Source organism: Notothenia rossii (genome assembly GCF_949606895.1).
Source record: "Notothenia rossii genome assembly, chromosome: 10".
In the NCBI taxonomy this organism is placed as follows: domain Eukaryota; kingdom Metazoa; phylum Chordata; class Actinopteri; order Perciformes; family Nototheniidae; genus Notothenia; species Notothenia rossii.
Window position 1 is genome coordinate 4894465 of NC_136908.1, and position 24514 is coordinate 4918978.

Genomic DNA, 24514 nt, shown 5'->3' on the forward strand with positions numbered 1-24514 from the left:
CTTCAGTACATATTTAAAACACGTTCTCATCAACCAAATACCACTTGCATAGTTCTCGAAAAGTCCTTTTGAAAAACATGTGTAGGCTTTTATTTTGAAAACAAAGCTGCTGAGCCTGATTACCCCTTGTCACTCTATTAAATGTCGACACATTTTCGCTGTGTTTGAGTAGAAAAACTATTGACATGCTTTATATATTAACCGAGAATGCTACACTCCAGTCAACTCAATATATTCATGATGTTATTTTTAACATTACAAAGTTATTTTTGCTAAATGTATAGGCCTAACATTAACCCATTGTATTAGGTCCGGTGGTAACACCTGGATCGATGCCTGGGAAAAACATCCCAGACACATTTTATTTTTTAACATCGATAACTAGGTAAGTATCAGAAATCAATCAATCAATCAAGTTAAGGAACATGTTATTGCCTGAGCAGGACACAATATGCATGCATTTTGGGAGGGATCATTGCAATGTTGTTTTGATTCTAATAGATAGTGTAGTATGCCTTTGGTGCCACCAGGTGGAGAAATGGCATCATTAGAGTAGGAGAAGTAAATATTACCCATGAATGGATTTGCTGTGGTTTTATTTTGTTGCAAAAACTTTATTTTCAGTTCTTTGACATTGTTATTTTTGAGAATACGAGAAACAAACATTGTCCGTTTTGGTTATGACACAGAGGTCATACATATTAGGCAATCCTCAAGTATTTCCTTTCATTGAAATGATGTATGCCAAAAACACTCTTTTTAGGCTTCAATATTTATTACACTCAACTAAAAACGTTCGAGCTTTGGATTGTACAGTATGTCAAAATGCAATATATTTATAATACATATAAAAGTATACATACAATTATTAATACCCACAATGAGGAAAAAGGATCATTAGTTGAATACAAATGGTGATTCCCTTTACTGTGTTTCCAGCTACAATATAAAAGATGACTTGCAGCCATTTCAGTCCAGGTTACGTCGGACCTTCATAATAGACGAGGTATGGACCAAGCCCCTTTTCTTCAGGGTCACCAACCGGATAGTGATCAGATAGAAGATCTCACAAACGTTGAGGACCACGCACAAGACAGACGCCCCCACCATGAAGTAGGTGAAAACGGTCTTCTCAGTGGGCCGGGATATGTAGCAGTCCACCAAATTAGGACAGGGACTGACATCACATTGGACTTTTCTGGGGAGCTTGAAACTGTCGTAGATGGAGTGGAGCAAGTAGAGAAAAGTGATCTCAAAGGCGGTTTTTAGCAAGAGGCTAATCAGGTATGTATACCACAGACCACCATGCTTTTGCCCCGGGTTGTCGTACAGGTGACGATCTGCACCGTGCTTTGCTTGGTATTTACGTTCCCTCTCTTCCCGGTAGGACACGTGAAGCACGACCATGAAGGAAGGGCAGGTGACGAAGATCAGCTGCAGAGCCCAGAGGCGAATGTGGGAGATGGGGAAGAAGTAATCGTAGCAGAGGTTCTTGCACCCAGGCTGGAGGGTGTTGCAGTCAAAATGTGCCTGGTCGTCGCTCCAGACCCGCTCAGCAGCTACAACGTAGACCATCACCCGGAAGACGAAGACCACTGACAGCCAGATCCGCCCGAAGGCAGTGGAGTACTTGTTGACTCCACTAAGAAGACCCTCGAGAAATTTCCAATCCATGAGTTCAGCTTTGATTGGATGAGAAGTCTGTCAGTAACCCTTAGAGGAGGTATATTTGGATATCTGAAGAGCTACAACTACAAAAAGAGAGACAAGGACAGAGTTAGGGAAATATACAATAAAATACAAGGTTTAAAAATACAAACACATATATAAAACATCCTCTCTGTAGTTTAATATTCTGTCCCAAATATCTCAATGGACAATTTCGAAAGTAGTTCTCTTTTCCTATCAAACCATTTTGTTAACAGCTATGAAACCTACATTCCCTCCCTTTAATCTCACTGCATTTAAGTTTGATTTTAACGTTGACACTTTGTAGAAATGACCTTTATTAATTGATTACAAACGTGTTAAATACTTAAATAGTTTCTTAAATGTTATTCACCCTTACTCCGAACACAGTAGTCCAGTTCTGACTTTATAGTCAATGTTCTCAGCTTTGCAAGGAGTCTTCAAACTAAATATAACCAAGCCAAAAAATGCGTTTGACAAAAAACTCTTAGCTTACCGTAAGACAGCAGGTCTTCCACTCAGTCCATATTGTCGAAGTAGACTTTGGAAATGTGTTCAGCAGGCAACCTCTCTCCTACTGTGGGTCTCTGACATTGACCTACCTCAAGAATCAAATCTTGGCCATAATCTAAAGGCGTGGCCACCTTTGGCATCCATCCCAAATTTAAATTTAAAAGTCTAACTACTTCCTGTCAGCATCACATTATATTGACCCCCAATTGCTCCAATAACTTTTATATTGGCAGTTGTGTGATGGAGTGCCTTAATGATATAGGTGATTACAGAAAACTGTCCAGAAAAACATCCAAAGACTCATCAATAGCTTGACTGAACAAAGAAATGTGATGCAGTGGGACTCAGTGCAAATTAAGAAAGGTGATAGGGCAATAATTTGTAACAAGTACACAAAACCACATTGAGGTGTGTTAGTCTAGCAACACATTACTCCACAGTTGACACGGTATCAGCTCCATTAGCCATCTGGTATCTGGAGATATGCCCATTTGTTCCTGTTGATTAATCAGAATTAAACAGGGCAACCACCTAAAATCTGTTTGTACAGGCACTCTTAAACCTTTTCCACTGAAACACACCTGAGATATGGAGTGCTGCTATCTTCGAATCAGATTAAACAAGCGTTTGCTGATTCATTTTCTCAGGTAAGAATGTGCAGCGGTCACTGCATTAATAGCAACGTTTTACGACACTGCCCTTTACAAACCAACTCTCGATCTGCTGTTCTGGAGAAATGCAGGATGTGTGTATTTGTCATCAATCTGTGACTTGTAGGAATGGAGATGTTATCAACTTTTGTCAATACTGTTACTCCCATCAGTAACCAGTTGTAGATCGTTTAGTCATCATCTAGTTATCTACCTTAATTCTGCACCAATTGTTATTTGCCTTGCACCGTGTAGGTTCATACAATGTGTTCATAACTAACATTTCCAAATTTTTTTATAGGGATTAAAGGAGAATAGGTCAAAAAAAGCAAATTTGACAGAGTTGTTTATTTTCGAAAATGTTATCTTTATTTCTTGTTCAAGTTTCATGACATAATGACCATGAAGACATTTTTTCCAGTTTTTGTCAAAGTACCGACACAGCAGCTTATAATAAGTGGAGAGATTTTATTTTGTGGTCATACAGATAACAAAATAATCTTTTATAACACATCATCATATCAATAGACAAAGTACAATAAATCACCTTTATTGCATATTCGTTATTTAGGTTGACAAGCCTTTTAAAAGCACCAACAAACATTATTTTTGATATAAAAAAGGAAATAAAGACAACATATCATTTAAAGCCACACGTATTCTGCAGATAAACAAGGCTAACAGTATAAAAGCTACATCAGATAGTTATTTTCTCCCAAGTCAAACTCATAAAACGCATGTCTTTTATGTGACCACTACGCTGTATACGCTGGGGCTGAACCGTCGTTGCTAGCTTCTCTGATGTCATTATCTACCAACTTGGCCTTCTCCGTTATCGGCTCTTTGAAAACCGAGTTCTCCTTCACTGTCAGAGGAGTCCTCACCATCCTGAAGGAGTTTTCTCTCCGGGAACTGGGTCCTCCTCGACAGCACTCTCTGAACCTCTTCCCACACAGGTATAAGACCTCGCAAAAAGTGAGGAAGATGCAGACAAAGCTGGTCACCACCATAAAGACGGTGAATATCTTCTTCTCTGTGGGCCTGAGGAACACAAGGTTGGAAAAGAGACAGAAAATGTCAGATTAGTAAATCAAGTCAAACCATGGGAATTTAATTATCTTTAACTATTTAGGAGCACCGAGGAACACCTTACCTTGCGATGTAACAGTCCACCATATTGGGGCATGGGTCGATGCTGCATTTCACCAACGGTGGGAAAAACGTGGCCTCGTAGATGTAGTAGATCAGGAAGACAAACACACTATCGACTGAAATCTTAAACATCAGGCTGAGAAAGTAGGTCCACCACAAACCCCCTCGCTTCTTTCCCGTGAAATCGTACAGAGGGGCACATCCTTCTCCGTGCTTCAGGCGGTGTTTGCGTTCTCGTTCTTCCCGGTAGGACACATGGAGCGTAACTAGAAGGGATGGACAGGTGACAAAGATCAGCTGGAGAGCCCAGAGCCGGGTGTAGCCGATGGGGTAGAAGTGGTCGTAGCAGACATTGTGACAACCGGGCTGCCGGGTGTTGCAATCAAAGTCCTTCTGCTCGTCACCCCAGACCTTCTCACACGCCACCAGAAAGACCATGAGCCTGAAGATGAAAACGATGGCGAGCCAGATACGACCAAACGCAGTGGAGTATTTGTTGACCCCGCTCAGGAGGCCCTCAAGGAAGGCCCAGTTCATGGTGTTGTTTCAGCTGTCAAGTTGGACCACATTGATGATGGGCAACCCCCCAGAAATGTGGCAGACACACTGCCGAATGCTCAAATACAGATGGCTTGGACACAAACTGAACTGAGCACGTCAGGCACAAAGGCAGTCTAATAAAGCACTTATTACTTCTGCCTTTTTGGCACAGGTCTAAGGGGAGGGAGGAATATTGAACAAAGCAAACACAGACTCATTCCTCCGCTGCAGTCACTAGTGGAACTGGTGAGAGCAAACACCTTTATTATTAGGCAGGAGAGAGAGGCAGGGAGATAGCAATGCTGTTCAGGGCATGAGAAGTTTCTGCAAGTTCAATTTAAGACATTTAAAGAGATAGATCTTTGATTTCTTGTTTAAAGTTAGATGAAAAGATAGAATACATATGATGGGAGGTGGCTTAGCCCAACTCTGTCGTCTGTCCATAGTAGAACAACCTGAACCTAGAAACACCTATCATCTTCAGGATTTGTTTTCGTTTCAGATCATTTAAATCAAAGTAATCCTTACACAACTGTCACAAACATCTACCTCTATAAGTGTTTGAACTATATTGTTTTCAGATGATGTAATGAATATTAAATTCCAGGGTTGTAGATGTGTTTTCTGGCCTGGCCCATCGTAAACACAATGAATTAATCATTTTGAAAGAAAATAGCCATAGTAGGCTACACCCAAATCAGCCAGTAGCCTTACAGTTAAAGATAATTTTACTTTACTTGAGTATTTCCATGTTATGCTACGTCATACTTCTACTCCTCTATATTTAAAAGGGAAATAATTCCATTTTAATCCACTACATTTATTTAAAAGCTTTAGCTACTTTTAACAAAATGCATCTCTAAAAATTAAACTATTGGATTAATTTCAGTCACAAAAGAGCCTCATTATTTATATATTTGAAAAAAAGTCAATCAGAACTACACAATAATTATCTTTACTTTGTATACCTTAAGTACATTTTGCTGATAAAACTGTGATTAATTGTTTGACAATAATGTATTGGCACTTTTACTGAATTAAAGCATCTAAATACTTCTTCCACCTCTGGATATGTGGTGTGAGCATTGTTTTTTGTACAAACAATGTTACTGAAATGTGCTTTCATTTTGGCACATTGTGTTGCATTTAGCTATGCTGTTTCCAGTACAGTATGACCGGAAATCATATTTATATCTCTGCTAGCTTGACAGTGGTATCGGGTGAGGGGTCATAAATTGAGACAGACTCCCCACATTTGCATACACAATTTCCCCACTGCAAAGACAATATGTCCCTGCATCGTCCACCCTCTGTTTGTTAAATCACCACAGGACCAAGCCAAGGAGTTAATTTCTATATTGGGCTTGGGTGGACCAACACTTTCTCCACAGTTTCCCCCATCTTCCCTCTCCGTCCAGCCGGCTGCTGCTCTCCACAGCAACGGGAGGTAAGGGAGCTCCGCGGTGGGACAATCCGATGCTAGCTAATAGCTAACGTTGCTAACTACCGAGCTAACTCGTTAGCAACATGCTATGTCCCAGCCCTGTCTAGACTTTACACACAAAATGTTTTGCTTGGTGCCATATTTATCTGTGCAGGTTTGCCATATTTTGAATAATGGCAGATGTTACTAGAAAAGTGCAAGTTTGAGATAAGTTGTTAGCCAAAACAAGAATGAAGTGTCAAGTTGGGTAGACTCATTAGTAATGGTTTATCGGTCCTTCAAAATAAAACCACAGTCTCTACAGCGACTTTTAAGACAGCTAGAGAAAGAGCAGCACAAACACACTGTTGTTTTACATTTACATTGTGCTGAAAGAACTGTCTCCAAACTTAAAAATAGCATTTGCCGAACACTGCATTAGGGTATGAAATAAAATGTAAAAAAAAAGTGTTAGTAGCTTAAATCAAAAATGTTTAAATATACACATGTACTTATTTAAAGAGGTACAAAGGTCATATGGATTTAGTCAATGTTAAGTCAGGTACATGTAACAATATGCCATAAGGGTGAAGTGTAGAAAGGTTTATTTCCCAGCCAAACTCTACTAAATCAGAATCATAATTTTGTTTTTGTGCAAGGTAGGTTTTCACATGTACAGAATGTACTTTGGTAAAAGGTACAGTAAAAATAATGTCTATTAAAACTCGTATCATAAAACTATTATAAAATCAAAAATATGTGTGAATTCAAAGATGCAGCAGTGCAGTTTTAAACACTAATGTATTGCTTATGCATAATTGTAAGTAAGGTTTTTGTAGTCAGAGCTGATGTCATTATTATCAGAGACCAACCATAACACTTTTAAAAACGGAATTGTGTAAGGAACCCACAAATGATTTTATTCTGAAGGTTTAATTGCACTACCTCCGCTCTTTACTTCACTCACACTTGCTAACTTTACTCAAGGCAACGAGCAGCTATCGATGGGAGGCTGGAGCTCAGGGGAACCAGCCAGAGTTGACGGCGTTAGCTTAGCCAATTTAGCTTTCTGCCAGCGAGTCATCTGCTCTTGTGGGGTTGCCAGCATGCTAATAGGGGCCGTTTAACCGCAACACACTGCAGCAAGTCTCCTGTCTCTGTAGAGGTCCAGCTGACAGCCATGCGACAGTGGTGTGTCCCCGCGGCGACCCCTCGCGCCGAGCCGCTCCCGGGGCGCGTGTCTGTGTCCCCCCCTCCACCAGGTAAGATAACCTCAGTGACCGGACGAGGTTGCACTAACTTTAAGAGTGAAAGCTAGCTTTGTTTTGCACTAAAAGCACCCATAACATATCCAGACATGCTGTGGATCTGATTGCATTCTGTCCTGTAAACACACATTGCAGAGAGGCAACTTTGTCCTGCTGCCTATCAAAAAAAGTACAGTATTTACAGTATTGGAATGTTCACATGTTCAAAATATTTAATATTCAACTATTCAATTCAATTCGGCATGAATGACATTTAACACGATCAACTTTTTATTAAAGTAGTTGGCTCTGCTTGTTTGAGCTGTTTTTGTGTGCAAACTCATTATTAATAATAATATCTAAACCTAGTTAAAGAGTGGGATAATCAGATGGGTAAGTGCATACAGTTAACAGTATTGCAATTGACACATCCTAAACAATCTTAGACTCCTCCTGGTCAATGTTGCATGTTTCACATTTAACATAATTAACGTTTTAATAAGGTAGTTGCCTGTAGTCTGCTTGCACTGCATTTTTGACAAAGTGCACACTTATTGAATAGTACCTAGTTTAAGAGTGGGTTCATCAGACAGGTGAACAGTATTTGTTGTCCCATAAATATATGCAAGGTCATGACAAATTGCTTAATTTTTTAATTGAGTTTAATGTGATTTTTCACACTGTAGCCTGCACAATTAATGAGGAATGCAAAGGCAAGGATTTCTACTACAACCATGTGCCTAACAGGCAGGTAAAGGCCATGAAAAGGTGGATAGATATATTAATGGATGGATATGACTAGGCTGAGTGGTCCTGATGTTAGGTTATGTATGCGGGGGTGATCTTACTTTAATTCCCCCCCTGGACAAATGTAGCAAGGTTAGCCCCAAGTGTCTGTGCCAGCCAAGTGTTTGAAAGTGTGCCAACTTTTTCAAATGGTTCTTCAGAGGAGAATGCAGTATGAGTTTTCTCCCCCTACAAATATCAGTTTTACACACCACTCTTATTTATTTTTTTGGTGTGTTATGATTACTAAAGTAATTTAATCAGATTTGCATTTAGGAGATAAATAAACCACAAAGGACATGTGGCGTTTGAATTCAGCTTTTGAGTGTTTGTTTTTATTTGGGTTTTCATCTATTAATAATCCTTTCATCATTTACAAGTTTGTCTCCAGGTTCTGAGGAAGTTTGCAGCACATTATCTAAATTTAATATCTTATCAAAGGTGGAGATAAATATAGCCGTATATGTCCTGGTAACACTGTGTGAAGCCCTGCTGCTTTGTATCTGGTGAGAGATAAACCCTAAGCATACAGTCGTTTGGTGCCTTATCCATCAATCAAAGTATCACACATTTGACATTTGTCTCAGGGGACTTTACAGTTTGCATCCTTAGAGCCTCACATCAGACACTTCCAAAGAACCTGGTACTCTTTCTCAAACTTTAGAACTTCAAATATACTCTGTAGACCTTTTCTATAAGAAATGGCCGTGGTTGATAGATTACTTGAACAACCTCCAAACACTCCCGACGAATATTTGAAAATGACTTAATGGTATTGATTTTCAATTAAAAAATACATATGTTTCAGTCACCCACTTATGTATATTTCTATTTACTCATCTGTCTTTACTTGCTATTTAATTTAATTTGATGTATTATCTTTTTGTCAATCTGAACATGCAACATACATTTTTTCTTTTTTCTTAAACGGATGGTTAGGTCTAAGGAGACAATTAAAATGGAAGAAGATTATTGTCTCAATTGGGACACTGAACGATTGTACCTGTACCGGTTGATAGATTACTTGAACAACCTCCAAACCCTCCCGACCGAATAGTTGAAAATGACTTAATAGGCGCTTTCACACCTGAGTACTTTCCCCCGTACTTTTCCCGTTTAGTTCCGATAGTTCCTGGGATTTTGCGTTCACACCAAAAAGAGAACTTAGTTCATGATGAGAACTTTTACCCCCTTTTCAGTGCCTGCTAGAGTTACTTTTCCTGGGGAGAAAAACCCCAGTTCCAATTTCTATTAGCTGGGCGAATTGCAAACCACGCCCCGTAAAACTCAGAAAGGTTTTTTGAAGCCGCCATTGTATTTGCTGGCATTAGCATTATTAGCATTAGCCCCGCGCACTAACGGAGAGAGACTAAGTTATGGCAACACAAAAAAAAAAATTGGAGTGATGAGGAGGTGTCGGCGTTCTGGCGATTTACTCGGAAGGCTTCCAACTCCGGGGACTTCCAGCCGGGGACTTCGGGTGGCAGTATACGCCCTGAAGTTGTTTGCGGTTTGCCAGTAAACCCAAAGCAGAAGAAGAAGAAGTGACGTCAGCGGCTTCATTTGCCTAATCTTCCCTCAGGGAACTTATTCCGGTGTGAACGCGATCGGCTCTTAGTTCCAAGGGGGTACTAAGTGCTGGGAACTAAGTGCTGGGAACTAAGTACGGCAAAGTACTTGGTGTGAAAGCGGCTAAAGGTATTCTTTTCAATTACAAATAAATGGTTAGTTCTAAGAAAAGAAGAAAAATTGATGAAAATGGTCTCAATTGTGACATCCAAAAAAAACAAAACACAGTTAACGGAGGAAAAAGAGTTAGTAACCTCGGGGAGAGCAACAGAGGGAGTATTAATAGGGCTACATCTGGTTCATATTCACTTACAAAACTGCTCTTGTGTTTCCTTCATAAACGCCAGTGTCAAATTCGCTCTGATCCCATTTCTGTGCAGAAGCCCGGATGGAGTGCTGCGAGGTGGAGCCGCGCTACACCCTGGAGCAGATCGACCTCCTGCAGCGCCTGCGTCTCTCCGGCATGACCAAGCCTCAGATCCTGCACGCGCTGGAGTCCCTGGAGAGGCTGGACTCGGACCACCGCCCGCCCTCAAACTGTGACTCCCAGCCCACCCCCTCCACCACCACCACCAACAACAACAACAGCAACAGCAACAACAACCCCACCACCACAGCTGTTCCGGCTCCTTCCTCTTCCTCGTCTTCCGCCTCCTCGCTGTCCCTCGCCTCGGCCACCACGCAGACCTCCGGGCTGGACGTAGCAGCGTTGTCTCCCAGTAACAGCTACGAGGCCTCCCCCCCACCTCTCTACCCCCCCAGTGTGGCGGTGCAACGCTCGTTCAGCTACGACATGATGGGCGAGGAGGAGTGGGACCTGGAGGAGAAGGTGGAAGAGTACATGAGGTGAGGAAGAGTTGGGAGAGATCTTAGCTTGGGCCAGTTGAAGAGTCCGGACCTCCTACTTAACACTTGAACTTATTTCGTAGGACCTTGTTAGTTTTGTAGCACGTGAGAGGGGAGTTTTTACTTTTGTCCATTTTCCTATCTTAACTTCAGACCCCATTCATTTCAGAGAAAGTTTACCTGAACCTACTGAAGGTGGTCTTTTCATTTTACCTTCAAACTCTTAATTCCACAGTTTGTGAGGTCTTCTTTCTAACCTGATTCCCACACAATATGCTCCTGACATGAATTACCTGTCACTAGTCCTTTACTACTACATTGCATAACATTATATTTCATGCAACATAAGTCCCTTACACACCAAGCCGATTTCGGGCCGTCGATGAGCGTCCAGTCGCCCTACTCAGATTGGTGTGTCCCGCACCGTCGTGTCTTTCCGGCCATGCCGACACCTTCCGACGCCAATTCAACATGTTGAATCGGGAGGTTGTCGGTAAAAGGCCGTCGGCAAAAGAAATACCTCTGATTGGCTGTTCAGCTAGCGAATCAGTGCATGAGAATCAAAACGGAAGTGAGGGACCCAAACAAACTATTAAGAAGACAAATCTGAGGTTTCAGCTCTCGACGCAGGTTCGGGAAAGCCCCATGAGCTTCTCGCTGTAGAGTGGAAATGGAATGCAATATTTGTTTGTATGTATCACGCAGTCTGTCTTCCGGTTGTTGCCTCTTTTGAATGACGAATACACACTACCGCCACCTGCTGGTCAGGAGAGTTATTGCCACTCACGTGCAGTTTGTACGTGCTACTTGGCCGTCGGCTGAAGTCTTTGCGGTGTGTTCCAGTGCGACACATGGCCAAGACGCAGGAGAAGTGAGGCGACGTTCCGTCGGGACGTGTTCTTTGGTGTCAGTTTGGTGTGTAAATACCTTTATATACAACAGAAGGAAGAAGGAGGACGGTGGATGGCATATATATTCATATGTATAAAATATAAATAGTAGCACATTTGTTAAACTAACATCTCAAATTACAGTAAAATTGATGTCGTCAAGACTGTTTACCCGAATTAAATGTGCGCAATGGGAGAAAGTGTGAAATGGATTGTATCTTTGATACCAATCTAATTTTTGAGAACAAAATGAGATCGTCAAAGCTGAGTATGTTGTATTTGGATAGTATATATTGCAATGATAGTGTTTTAATGATTTCTATTTTTATAAAAAACTTTTAAGGCTTGTTTGGAAAGACCGGTTTCATCACAGTCTGACTGGCCTGAGACCAGCAGGTAACACAGTGTTGTTAGAGAGAACGGTATGGACTATTATAACATCAGATAATGACAGCCTCACTCCCCCGAGGCACACGCTGATTCTCCAGAATTCGAGCGGAGTTAATTCAGGTCAGGTGTTCAGGGATGGCTGAGAAAAGAGAAGCAGCAGTGAATAAGGTTAGTGAGAGCAAAGGCTGCCGTTTTAACCACAGTGTGTAACCGTTGTGATGGCTTCTTTCAGGAGAGACAGCAACCTGGTGAAGGAGGAGATCAAAACGTTCCTCAACAACCGCAGGATCTCTCAGGCCATCGTGGGCCAGGTGACAGGTACTGTGGGAACTTAGTAAAGTGAATACACTCTACAAGGACACATGTTACAGGATACTTTTCGGCATACATAGTGCTGTTTTAAAAGGGTGGGAAACTTTGAGTAACTCTTAATTGATTGGAAATGTATTCTCTATGTCCCGATTCAAGACTGTTTCTCGGTTCAAGTCAAAAGTCATGTTTTAAAGTGTGCCAAAGCCTAGTTCACAAGTTGTTGTTTTTGCACTAATTTGCAATTCAAAACACAACTGGCTGCAAAGCTAACTGGTAACCATATACATACAAGATTAAATTAACTAACTAGCTTGAAAAAACGTTTCATTCTACTGTTCATTTAACCAAATAAGGTAATGAAAGTGTAATTGAACTACCCAATCTGAATCACTGCACATTTGATCTTGTTTCAGTCTGTATTTTTGACTAAAATTACATTTAGTTTTGTTTATTTAGTCATATTTTGTAATCATTTTTTAAAATTTGAGTCTAGTTTTAGCTGACTTAATGTCATTGAATTTGAGTCAACTAAATATACAGTAGTAATCTACAGTAGATGGAGAGGAAACATCTATTTACCTGCTGTTATTATGGAATCGTTTGGACATGCAACACATTGATTCTTCTGTAGAATAAGAAGTGACGTTATTGTTCAACATAATTGCGATCATCAATCTGGTTACGTTGCAGCGGTATGTTCACCAACGTATTGCGGCAAATCACGTCCTCAATTAAACCCATTGATATCGGGACGTCTTCATTAGCCTAACGGGAGTTTTTCAGCGCCTGGCTCCCGGCCGATCTCACAAACCCTACCGTTAGTGCAGCGTGAAATAAATCAGTCTATAAAATGAACGTGGGGAGATAACATGCCTCTATTTCTGCCCGCAGGCATCAGCCAGAGCTACATCTCCCAGTGGCTGCTGCAGCAGGGCCTGGAGATGAGCGACTCCAAACGCAGAGCCTTCTACCGCTGGTACCTGCTGGAGAGGAACAACCCAGGTGAGGGGTCGCAGCTGGACTACACTTCAGATAAGGGCTTGGATCTGACAGAGCAGAGGAGTGGGGGGGGGATAGATCATTACAAGTGTGATGGATGTACAGAACAGGGACGAATGATGATGAGGAAGCGCCTCAAGGTTGAACGTCAGGTTAATGATGATGGGTGAGGAAGGGAAGTTGAATAAAAAAAGCGTTTTCTTTCGTGAATGTGAACCACTGCTTGCTATTATTCCCCCACCATCTTTGTATTCCCATCCTCCTCCTCCTCCTCCTCCTCCTCCTCCTCCTCCTCGTCTTCCTCCTGCATGGTGAAGCCACACACACCTCTTAATTCCTCACGCTAACCCCACCCTGGTCCTCGAGGTCAAGCAAGGACACGATGAGACAAATCTATACTTTCAGAGAAAAGACAAATGATAAAGGGAGTCCTGTCACTGGAGATGTGAATCGATGCAATGAGGCCTTCTGGTTTGGAATGAAACTTAAGCGGGGGGTGAATGCGGTTGGTCTGCACAGGCTAGAGTAACAGATTGGGAAGGTGTTGACCTCTCTATGTCTGAGATACAGGGAGAAAATAACTTAAAATATTGGTATGGTTTAACCGACTTAACCCAAAGATTTTTCAAGGACTCTTTCTTTGCTTTCGGTCAGATTTTACACTCTGTTTTTTCACTAATCAAAGTCCCGCACCTCTCGGCAAACACACCATAACTGCTAGAACTTAAAGTGTGTTTTGTGCAGTTGTTTTTGCAGTTATACTGGCATTAATCATTAAAAAAAAGAAATACAAGGTGAATTCATTTGATCATTTCTTTTACAAAGGTTTGGGGGGAAAAAATCGAATTCATAGATTTTCCAAGAGCCTACAAGTGTTTCCAATATTATTGAAAACTGTGACAGTTGACTTATTTAGGTTCTTTGGGGTGCCAGTCAGGTCTCTCTCCTGACGTTTGAGATTTGGCTAGTCAGTCAGTTTTAGTAAGTCTGCACAAAGGTGTAAACATCTCACTGCAAACACCCAACATTGAATGACATTAGAAAATATAAGAAAGGACACAACTCAAAATTATAATCACAAATAGCAAGTGTATTTTTGAATACCCCACAAACAATCAAACAATTAGTCTTCCCACAGTTCAATGTTAAATCCAAAACGTTCCACTTCGGGTTTTCTTCAAAATAAATAAAACAGTCAATTTACCACGGGTTATTTTTAGCAATCGAAGTCGGTTTTGAAAATCCAGTCCTGGTTTTTAAGGTGGTTGGGAGATGACCGGCTCCTTTCAGTTTTGTAAACAATAATACGGGGAAGTGAAGCGACAGAAGGGTACGATGACGGTGGACGGTGGATCAGACAACGTTAACACGGACTTTAAACGACCTAACTGCTGGTCTCTAAACAGATGAGCGTGTTGCTCCACCGATCCCTCTTGCTGTACACACCTTTCCCTTCCTGCTCCGTCTAACTAAATAGAGGAAAAGGAAATGGAGGTGCCAACCAAGGCCCTGATGCTAAATATAAATTGAACTATTTAAGTCATGGCTTACACGTAGCACTAAGAAGCACAGAATTTAATGTTTTTACACGTTATTTTTTATCTTACATGGTTTAATTTTGGCAAAATATGAATTGCCATCTGATATTACAGCGTTTTTAAACTCAGATTTGGTCATTTTTCTTGACAGAAATTCAAGATTCTTACAAGGACTGTTGGACATTTGAAAATGGGACAATACGTTTGTATTTACAGATTCTGATTTTGGTAAATGGTGCAAAAAAAACCATGCTTTTCAAACCTGCCGATGGGACGTTGGTTTCAGGAGGTGGAACAGCAACCACCAAATATTCTCTTAGTTTGAAAAGTGTTTGTCTGACAGTAAAGAACGGTTTTAACTGACAGGATAAGCCGATGGACCCCCTTGCAGACCCCGCTGTCTTCCTTCATCTTTACCCTTTATATTCCCCTAAACCCCCCAAGCTTTGCCTGAGCCCCTCTGTAGTTCTCAGCTGCTGGAGGTACTCTGGTGCTGGTTTTCATTCCTACATGGCTAACATTTAACAGTGATACTAACAATCTCTCAGGGACCACAATGCTTTGCTTCTCATAGACCTGCCCATCATGGATCTGAAAGAGAAGCAGTGTTGTTTAGTCCAATTGACTTTGAATTGGCGGAAACATTAAAAAACATATTAAAAAGAAGGCATTTGTTGTTAAATTCTGACTGGAAAAAAACAGGCAGGTCTACAGGAGTGTGTCAGTTAACCCAATTAAGTCCATTTCCAATTAGCCTAATCTGGTGTCACTGATGGTGGCCGTTGGTTTTGTCCCGACTGAAGGGCTGAGGTGGAGTGAAAGCCAGCACAGCGTGAGTCCCATGTCCAGGACCAGGGGGGGGGACAGAGACGGGACGGTAGCAGGGGCAAGTGGCAGCCTCCCCAACCCCAACACCAACCTCAACCCCAACCCCCCCCCCGTGTGGAGCAGGCAGAGAGAGCTGCTGATGCACCTGCTGCCGTGGTACACTGCTGCTGCCGCCGCCGCCCAATCACAGACAGGTAACTCCCTCCCCCCCTAAAAAAAAAAAAAACCCTCTCTCCAAAATCTCTCCCAGCCTGCCACAAGGGACCCCTGCTCATAAGCCCCCCTGCATGTTACCCTGTAGCAGCTTTATTAGCTCGTGAAGGATGCTTTCAGGATGCACATCTCAAACGACAGTTAAACTAGAGCAGGGGTTCCCAACCTGTGGGGCCGGATTGCAAGAGGGCCGCCAAATAATTAGCAAAACATTCTGATTTGTGTGGAAACATTTCATTTGTACGATTTTTTTTTTTTTATCTGAACCTCTTTTCCTTTCTCTTTCTTGATCCTCCTTAGCAACGGTCATTACAGTCCTTGACAGCGGTCTGTTCTACTGGATTGACAACGTGTCACATGTTCTGAATTGACCAATCAGAACTTTATTTAGCCTCCGTATTGTTTATGGTTGAATGTGGGCCGCAAAATTGTTTTTTGATTCTTAAGTGGGCCCCGAGTTGAAAAAGGTTGGGAACCGCTGAACTAGAGGATTCAGATCCAAACGAAGAATACTCGTGAAATCCTGTTGACTTTGTCATCGTAGCAGAATGTTGCTTAGTTTGAGCTCAGTGTAGGAGTTGAGTTATAACTTGGCAAAAACAAGATGCAACAACATATCCGGAAGTCTTTGCTAAATGAGAGCACTGCATATTATTTATTCTAAAAAAGAGCCTTCAGTGATTTATTTAGCAGAATTGTTGACAAAGGGTTGTTTTATTTATGTATATTTATGTATGTGTGATACAGCCATCCCCACCTTAGTACATGACCTTTAAGTGCAAGATACTTTTGTTAAAGGTCAACTATTATGCAGAATCCACTTATTCATGTCTCATCTACATAAACATGTGTCCCCTCTGTGGAAAGAGACTCTGAAAGTTTAAGGAACAAAGATTCTCCTGATCCATTTATATAAAAACCTGTCTGAAAATGAGCTGGTCAGATGTTGGCCACTTTATGATGTCATAAAGTTTATTTGGCTTGTGTAACCATTAGCCAATCAGCAACCAAGGTAACCCACCCCCCCCCCCCCCCTTATCACCTGAATCTCCTCCTAGAGCCCCATTGTGTTCTTTTTAACCAAATCTCTCTCAGAATTGCGTGGGGAGGGGCTCCTTATTTTCATCTAAAGTAACAGACAGAGAATCAGCACTTTGGAAACAGGGCTGAAACAAAGGGGATTATGGGATGCTGCAATGATCTGTTTGGTGTTTCAGCCAATCAGAGACAGGTTCTGTATATATCTGAGACCTGTGATATATTGATGGAAAACAGTCTAGCAGGGGACCTTTTTAAGTTACCAGACAAACACCTGTTGTATCAGCTGGATCCCAAAGTCTTTGTTTAGTTGAACTCAACAGATAAACTCTGCTCTCTGGTTCAGGGGCCACCTTATCGATGCGGTCCCTGGTGAAGGAGGAGCCTGATTGGAGGACGGGGATGATGTCAGGAGACAGAGGCATGGCGGGGGGGCCGCTGAGGCTGCGCAGAGGAAGCAGGTTCACCTGGAGGAAGGAGTGCCAGTCCATCATGGAGAGGTGAGCAACACAGAGGGGTGGCTTCACCGTTATATTAGACTAAAGTATACTCACTGACTAAAGGTTGGTACCATAAAATGACTCTTTTGAGCTTCATCAATAATGAAGATCTTAGTAGAAATGTAGCTAAACTGAACCATTGAGTAAACAAATAAATGTTTAGAAAACCAACACATGAATAAATGTCTGACTGAATGAGTTTTAAATAATAAATTAAATACAAATATATAAACAGATAATGAAAAAATATAATTAAATGATATATAAGTAGAAATTCAAAAATTGATATAATTTAAAATGTATAGAGAAACAACGTAAAGTGATGTTTAAAATCCAAGTAAAAAAAAAAAAAAGTATATATTATAAATATATAGAAATACCACCTTGTCTTTGTTTTGCATTGTTACCATAATAATACAAATATTCTTTTCATAAAGCATAAAACATATTTGTTTAAAAGGTGATTTTAAAAACTGGAAAAATGTCCCTTTAAGGTATATTTAAAACGGATAAAAAATATGAAAGTTCAATACAGTACTATTTGAATTGATTGACAGCCCTGTTATTTAAAATGTCCTTTAGTGTCTTACTGTGGAAGCCTCCTGCCAGAGTCCTGCACGGGTCCGATTTTCAAGACCCGCTCCCGCCCCGCACCCGCGACGTGTAATACCGAACCCGCCCCGCCACCCGCACATATTGCCAATTAGTTCCGCAAACCGATCCGTCGGCACAAGATCCGCAAACCGACCCGAACCCGCATATCCTATGAACAGTGAAAACGTGCAATTATTAACACACGCAGTTGCATATTTGTCTCAAAAAGCGTGGGATGTTGGTTATTTTCTCCATCTAGGATGAAACCAAAAGCCTCCCAGACGTTGGATTTCGCTCTTGAGGAAGTGTTACTGAAAATGCTGTATTCTCCGAGCTCCGCCTTCACCTCAGCCATTTTGAATGTGGCGCGCTCAGCAGCAGATTGATGCGCTGCAGAGGTTATGATTATGCGCGGACCCGCGGGGGAGAGGTCTGAGGATTTAAACATTAAACTAAACTATTATTATTTGAATATATTTATTATGCATTACCCGCGACCCGACCCACATCATCTTTGTTTTACCCAGAACCGAACCCGGAAAAAAATACCGCCCGCGTAGGGCTGCTCGATTATGGCAAAAATCATAATCTCGATTATTTGGGTCAATAATTGTAATTGCGATTATTAAATGCGATTATTCATTGACTTTGAAAACATCCATTTATTGGAGAAATACAATTTGAACAGTCGATTACCCTGAACTTTAAGTATAATTCAACGGAAAAACCTATATAAAAAAATTGTATATAAAAAAAAAAAAAAGTAATAATTAAAAAAAAATCGTTTTATTTCGATTACGTTGTTTTCGTAATCGTTGCAAACCATAATCGTAATCGCGATTAAAATACGATTTAATTGAGCAGCCCTACACCCGCGAATCACTTTTTTTGCGTGTCACATGGACTCTTCCTCCTGCTCACAATCCAAAGCATTGCAAGTCAAATTATAAGATATTTTTCTTAGGTATATAATATCTCTGTCTCTCTTCTCTGGAGAGGAGACATATTAGTCCCAGACAGTGTTGTCAGTAAACCAAAGGGATGCAGAGTAACAGGAGCATGATTCCTCCTCTTCCTCCTCTTCCTCGGCTGCAGTCTGAGCACTCTCAGTAATAACAGCACACTCACCAGCAGACCCCCCCCGATTACGCAACTCTACTGCAGTGCTGATCCTCATGAGCTAGTTCAGACACAAGGACGATACAGTAGAGGTGAAGATGGTGTGTGTGTGTGTGTGTGTGTGTGTGTGTGTGTGTGTGTGTGTGTGTGTGTGTGTGTGTGTGTGTGTGTGTGTGTGTGTGTGTGTGTGTGTGTGTGTGTGTGTGTGTGTGTGTGTGTGTGTGTGTGTGTGTGTGTGTGTGTGTGTGTGTGTGTGTGTGTGTGTGTGTGTGTGTGTGTGTGTGTGTGTGTGTGTGTGTGTGTGTGTGTGTGTGTGACAGAGTGGACAGGATAGGGCATCACAGAGGGGGAGAGGAAGCTGGGAGGAATTGATCCATGCATGTTTTGTAATGTGAGATCATTTTTATGACGTGCAGGAGGAAATATTGGACAGAAAAAAACATCTGTACGTGGATATATACATTTCAGTTATTTACCAGAGAATCAATGTCGAGGTCTAAGAAGAGATATAAGCATGTAAACTGAAAACTCATCCACTTAATGCTTCCATTTATCATTCCCCTTCTCCTGAAGCTTTCACTGTATACATATTCTCCTTAATAAAATCAATACTAAAGGTGAGGTGTAAGTTAAGGGCGCACCTTATCTTAAAATAGATGCTGTGATGAGATCTCATATCACTGTTTCCATTACTGTGGATCTCCTCCAGTTTCTTCATGGAGAACCAGTACCCGGATGAGTCGAAGAGAGAAGAGATCGCCAACGCCTGCAACTCTGTCATCCAGAAACCAGGTACTGACAACTCAAATACTGTTCCTCTGACAGCTGCTTCATGGCTCCGTCTGAAATGCTGTTCTGCATGCACCCCCCAGGCTGCAAGATCTCTGAGTTTGAGCGAGTGACTGCGCTGAAAGTGTACAACTGGTTTGCAAACCGTCGGAAGGAGATGAAGAGAAGAGCGAACATCGGTAAGGATCTGATACACGTGTTTATTTTCACCTTACATGAATCTAAAACAAAAAGTTTGGGGTGGAATCCATCTCTTCCTCTGCTTTCCCCTCTCAAACTATCAGAAGCTGCCATTTTGGAAAGCCATGGCATTGAGGTGCCAAGTCCCAGCTGCCACTCCAACGGTGAGGAGGGAGAGATGCAGGAGTTCAGCGATCAGGTGAACCATCGCTTCTCAGAGCAGGTAACTCACCTCTGTGTGACGTGAGGAGAAACGAAAAACAGAGGAGTAGCAGGATAATGTAGTTTATCTTGTTGAGGTGACTGTCTGGAAAACAAATGCACTTCCAAAGTAGGACTTCCCGGTTTGGAACAAATAACTAGTTGAGTTTTTTTTTTTTTTTTTTTTTAATAAGGGAATAATAATTTTTGAAACGTTCAAAATCTAATGAAAAAACATATTAAAATGATCATGGTGTGATTTTTATAATTTATTTAATTGCATTGTTTCATGAAGATATGTACCAAACACTTCTTTTTATTTAGTCTGTAGCCTAGGACCTTGACTTTGACTCTTTGACAACAGCACTTCATTCTGATACTTTCACATTTTTTGCCCTTACACTTCAATTTTGATATTTCACTTTTCCATATTGCGATTTTGATAACATGTTGATTCATTTTGAAGCCCTAGTTCAGTGCAGTGTTTCCCCTATATAAAAATAGTGGTGCCGCTGCTGAAATATCCGCGCCGCTGCTAGGGGGCGCCAGCCAGGTACCATAAATAATTATAAGTTTTTGTTTTTTTTAATAAATAATAATAAGTGCAGACCCTTTTTGATTGTTTGTTAAGTGGATTTGTAGTATTTGTGTTACTGTAGGTTCAAAAAGGTGTATTTTGCTAAATCTTGAGACTTTGCCACTGTATGTAATAGGCAGGCCCGGACTGGCCATCGGGAGGACCGGGAGGTTTCCCGATGGCCTGGCCTGTTAAGTGGCTTGCTGGTCTGGCGATTTTTTTTAAATTATGTATTGTGAACGCAACGCTGCCTAAGTGTGGGTTTGCCTCACACAGGGTGACTGGCTGTCTACATGATGTGGCCTGCCGACATGGCCACTTCCATACTGATCATAAATCAAAGCCCTCGATTGGTCTCTGTGTGTCATTCAAGCTCGGGGGCATACCCCCGGACCCCCCTAGAGGATGTGACGTCCACCCCCCAATTAAAACATGTTCATACAATACTGAATACATTTGAAGCCATTTTGACGTCTATGACCTATGTCAATAAGTTTCTGTTTTTGTAGTGTATTTGTCTTTTGTAGAGATTTTTCATTTATTCTTTGTATGTAAAATCTCGCGTAGGGCAGCAAATTGTCTAGAACCGGCCCTGGTACTCGGCCTCAAGAGCCTTTCTTGTGCTGGCAGACTCATAGAAACAAATTGGCGGGGCGCACTTCGCACGCACTAAAAAATTCCACGCGCTCACATTATGCTGAGCCCACGTACCTTAACACCGCTGCTATGACTCCATCCTAGGGGAAACACTGCAGTGCTTCTCAATCTGTGGTCCGCGGACTACTGGTGGTCCATGAGCGCCCCCTAGTGGCCCGTGAGTATATTGGTAAAATGTCACATTTTAAATAAATAATAAATAAATGTAAGCTTTCCGCACTCTCGCGGGAATATCTCCGCAATGGAGCGAGCTTAAGTTTCACTTTCGATTGCATGATATAGCCCAGCGCAACACCCTCAACACACATGCTGCCACTTCTTTGTACCATTTTCAGGCGATTTGTAATCTGTTCTAGAAAAACGATGTGATTTTGGATATTTGTGGAGTTAGGTAGTCCGCAAGTGTTTTTTTATTGGTTAAGTGGTCCTTGGTATGAACAAGTTTGAGAAACACTGCACTAGTTGAAAGGGTAATGTATCATAAAGTTAACTGTCGTAGAAGCCACAGGTTTCCAGTGTTGTTGCACATGTTTGCGTGAAAGCCAGGAAAGAGCAAGCTGATCATAGGAGCCAGTTTACCGCATTGAGCACAGAAATAGCAGCGCCCCTTGTGTTTCTAAACAAGTGAATACAAAGTGTAAATCCAAATGTTTTCCTTACACTTCCTATAAAGGAGATGGGGTCTCCAGGAAATTGGGTTCTAGAGATGGCACGGTGTGGATGGGTGTGGAAAAGAACACAGAAAACAGACTTTCCCGGTTCAGATCTTTAATATACTTTGTCCACGCTGTTAGCCGTGTGTGTGTGGTCTGTAACAATTACAATCATTGAATTAAACAAGCAAGTGAAATACACTAATACAGAGAAGTTATCAACTAAGCTACCACTAGCATCCAGCACTGCTAGCAAACACATACTTATAACATCAACAAACAACACTTATCAACTCATGATGTCAACTTGTGGGCTTTCTAACACTTCCATACTTTTCCCCACAGGAAGACACCCCCTCCCACAGGATGGTTGACCAACAGGACCCCTCCTCATTGGCTCCTGCAGAGGTCACCGCCCTGCCGAGCCCGCCCGCTCAGGTTCTGGATCTGAAAGAGGAGGATTCAAAAAGGGAGAGTGTGGACGAAGAGTGACCAAAAGCTGGTTGGATCGTCACATTTTAATCGGATGAAATAGGAAAACAATAAGTGTCTCCTCCTCCTCACATGTAGGGCCTTTGGGGGGCTTTGGCACCCAATAAATGAAAGGGAGAAGGGGGCTCCTGATGGTAAGGAGGCCACTGTATTTATCAACAGTAATCCTGCTTATATTAATGGCAATATACAGTATATATATATCCATATATAGTGCATTCCAAGATGGTATTACAATTCCTTAGAGGGAGAAATATGTAAAGGATACCTCGCCCATTTTAAGCTTTTCTTTCTCTCGCTACATGCCTTCTTTTTGCCTTTTCACAGAGTGGTTGTTTGGACTGTGGTGAGAGTGCTGAGCCTGCAGGTCAGGTGTGTGTTGCTGTGGGGAGAGAGTTTGTTTACTTCTAGTCTATGGTGATTTGAACGCCCTCTGCTTGCTTGAACGTCTTTGACCCCCGCCTCAATCAGTCGATTTGATCCAATCAGTCGATAACGTGCTGTTGCTATCAAGTCAGAAAAGCCCTGAGGGAAAACTGGAATCTCAGGTAAATCCCAAAAGAAACGGCGGATCAAGACAGTGAAGAATTGTCTAAAAACACGCTTTAATTTCCTCATCTTAACCAAACAGGAAGTGTTATTTATACCTTTTTATATTAGCGGAACAAGCCTAGGACAATACATCGTAGTCTCTCTTTGATCTGTCTTCTTTGTTATACTGGATGCTGCTGTTCGCTCATTTCTTTTGTATTATAATCCTCGTCCTCCACTCAGCCAGTGAAGCTAGACTACACTCATAAGTCTACTCAGATAGTTTTTTATTTTTACGTTGGAAAGAACGCTAAAACAAATGTGATCAAAAACATAATGCTACATGCTAAAAGCACCTTGTGTTTTATTGGAATAAGCTAAAGCTTAAGCTCCTGTACGTTTGTATGACTGCGAAGCTGCACTTCAAAGTGGATCTCACTATAATGGAAAGAGGGAAGCAGACTGAACCTGCGTTTGGGCCTAGAGATGTACATAAACAAACCGGAGGACACACACGTCTATGGGTGCTTTCCTTCACATTAGCACTATATGGTTATTTGTCAAACTTGAATAGCTGACTTGCTTAGTCCCCTGTATTTACGGGCCAAAGGCCTCGGGGGGGTTGCTCCCTAAATGTTCATGAAATGGACGACGACGCTTGTTCTCTACCGTGTTACCTCCTAATGCCAAAGCTATGCCAAGGTAGAGATGAGCTCCTGATACGTCTATAGATAAACACTACATACGTTAATGTTTATTTGCTCAGTACAACACTAGCCAACTCTAGCTTACCTCAGAATATCTCTTTGTCATGAATGTGACTGTTTATGAGACGGACAGTGTTATGTAGCATATGTGTCGGGGGGGTAGCCCTGTATCTCTAACATGTACTCACCTCAGACGGTCCAGTCGTCTCGCTGGATCTGATTATTACGCTCCTCTCTATCTGCTTTATCTGACAGGAAAAGAATAACAGTAATAAAATTGTAAACAATGGCTCTGGTATGTCTTGACTTTTTTGTCTCAGTGATTTCAGGTTTTGGATGGCAGCATTTTCGGATGGTTTATCAGGCACATTCGTAAAAAAAGAAAAAATATATATCAATGAAGCAGCCGGTGATTCCTAAGGGAAACACAGCTGGATAGTTTCTGAGATTAAAGCAGTAAATAGACTTGAAATAAATCTCAAAGATAAAACTACCATTTTTTTGTTATTATACAATTATACTATTTGCGAAATTCAGCAATTCTCTAAAGAATAAAGTCACAAATTTGTGTTTGAAAATTCACAATTTTGCGAGAAAAACTCAGAAGTTCTTTGAATATTAAAGACCCTTATTTACATAGGAGGAGGCGTGTGGCGCAGTGGGTTGTGCGTAGGTGTTTGGACCAGGGGGTCACAGGTTCAAACCCCTCTGCAGTCAGCATGCCGTCGTGTCCCTGAGACACTTCACCCCAAATTGCTCCTGTGAGGATTGCCCACAGTATTGAGTATGTAAGTCACTTTGGATAAAAGCATTTAACAAGTATCATGTCATGTTACATTGCTGTATTGTTATTTTAATTGGCTCATCACCACAATTATCAGGTTTTCTTCC

At 41.5% G+C, this 24514-nt stretch overlaps 3 protein-coding genes across 11 annotated transcripts; 1 reads left to right on the forward strand and 2 right to left on the reverse strand.

Annotated features, from left to right (window-relative positions):
• Window positions 1-960: 960 nt before the first annotated feature.
• Window positions 961-3077, reverse strand: LOC307022191 (gap junction beta-3 protein-like). The gene is made up of 2 exons (XM_079654847.1): window positions 2186-3077; window positions 961-1751 (listed from the first exon to the last, which is right to left on the reverse strand). The coding sequence occupies exon 2, from the start codon at window positions 1672-1674 to the stop codon at window positions 970-972; it is 705 nt and encodes a 234-aa protein (XP_079510973.1). The 5' UTR covers window positions 1675-1751; window positions 2186-3077; the 3' UTR covers window positions 961-969.
• Window positions 3078-3310: 233 nt separating this feature from the next.
• Window positions 3311-4632, reverse strand: LOC307022190 (gap junction beta-4 protein-like). The gene is made up of 2 exons (XM_079654846.1): window positions 4006-4632; window positions 3311-3893 (listed from the first exon to the last, which is right to left on the reverse strand). The coding sequence occupies exons 1-2, from the start codon at window positions 4539-4541 to the stop codon at window positions 3608-3610; spliced, it is 822 nt and encodes a 273-aa protein (XP_079510972.1). The 5' UTR covers window positions 4542-4632; the 3' UTR covers window positions 3311-3607.
• A 1104-nt stretch (window positions 4633-5736) lies between these two features.
• On the forward strand, window positions 5737-23912 carry LOC307023249 (homeobox-containing protein 1). Of its 9 annotated transcripts, none has more exons than XM_079656403.1 (12): window positions 5737-5991; window positions 6955-7229; window positions 9950-10415; window positions 11928-12013; window positions 12899-13009; window positions 15348-15566; window positions 16970-17123; window positions 19546-19628; window positions 19709-19804; window positions 19910-20028; window positions 21325-21409; window positions 22239-23912. In XM_079656403.1, the coding sequence occupies exons 2-12, from the start codon at window positions 7148-7150 to the stop codon at window positions 22265-22267; spliced, it is 1530 nt and encodes a 509-aa protein (XP_079512529.1). In that variant the 5' UTR covers window positions 5737-5991; window positions 6955-7147; the 3' UTR covers window positions 22268-23912. The 9 variants fall into 9 exon arrangements, with proteins under 9 accessions (XP_079512529.1, XP_079512531.1, XP_079512532.1 ...); XM_079656405.1 differs by having other exon boundaries at window positions 19910-20004; XM_079656406.1 differs by having other exon boundaries at window positions 19910-20004; window positions 21325-21397.
• Window positions 23913-24514: the final 602 nt, after the last annotated feature.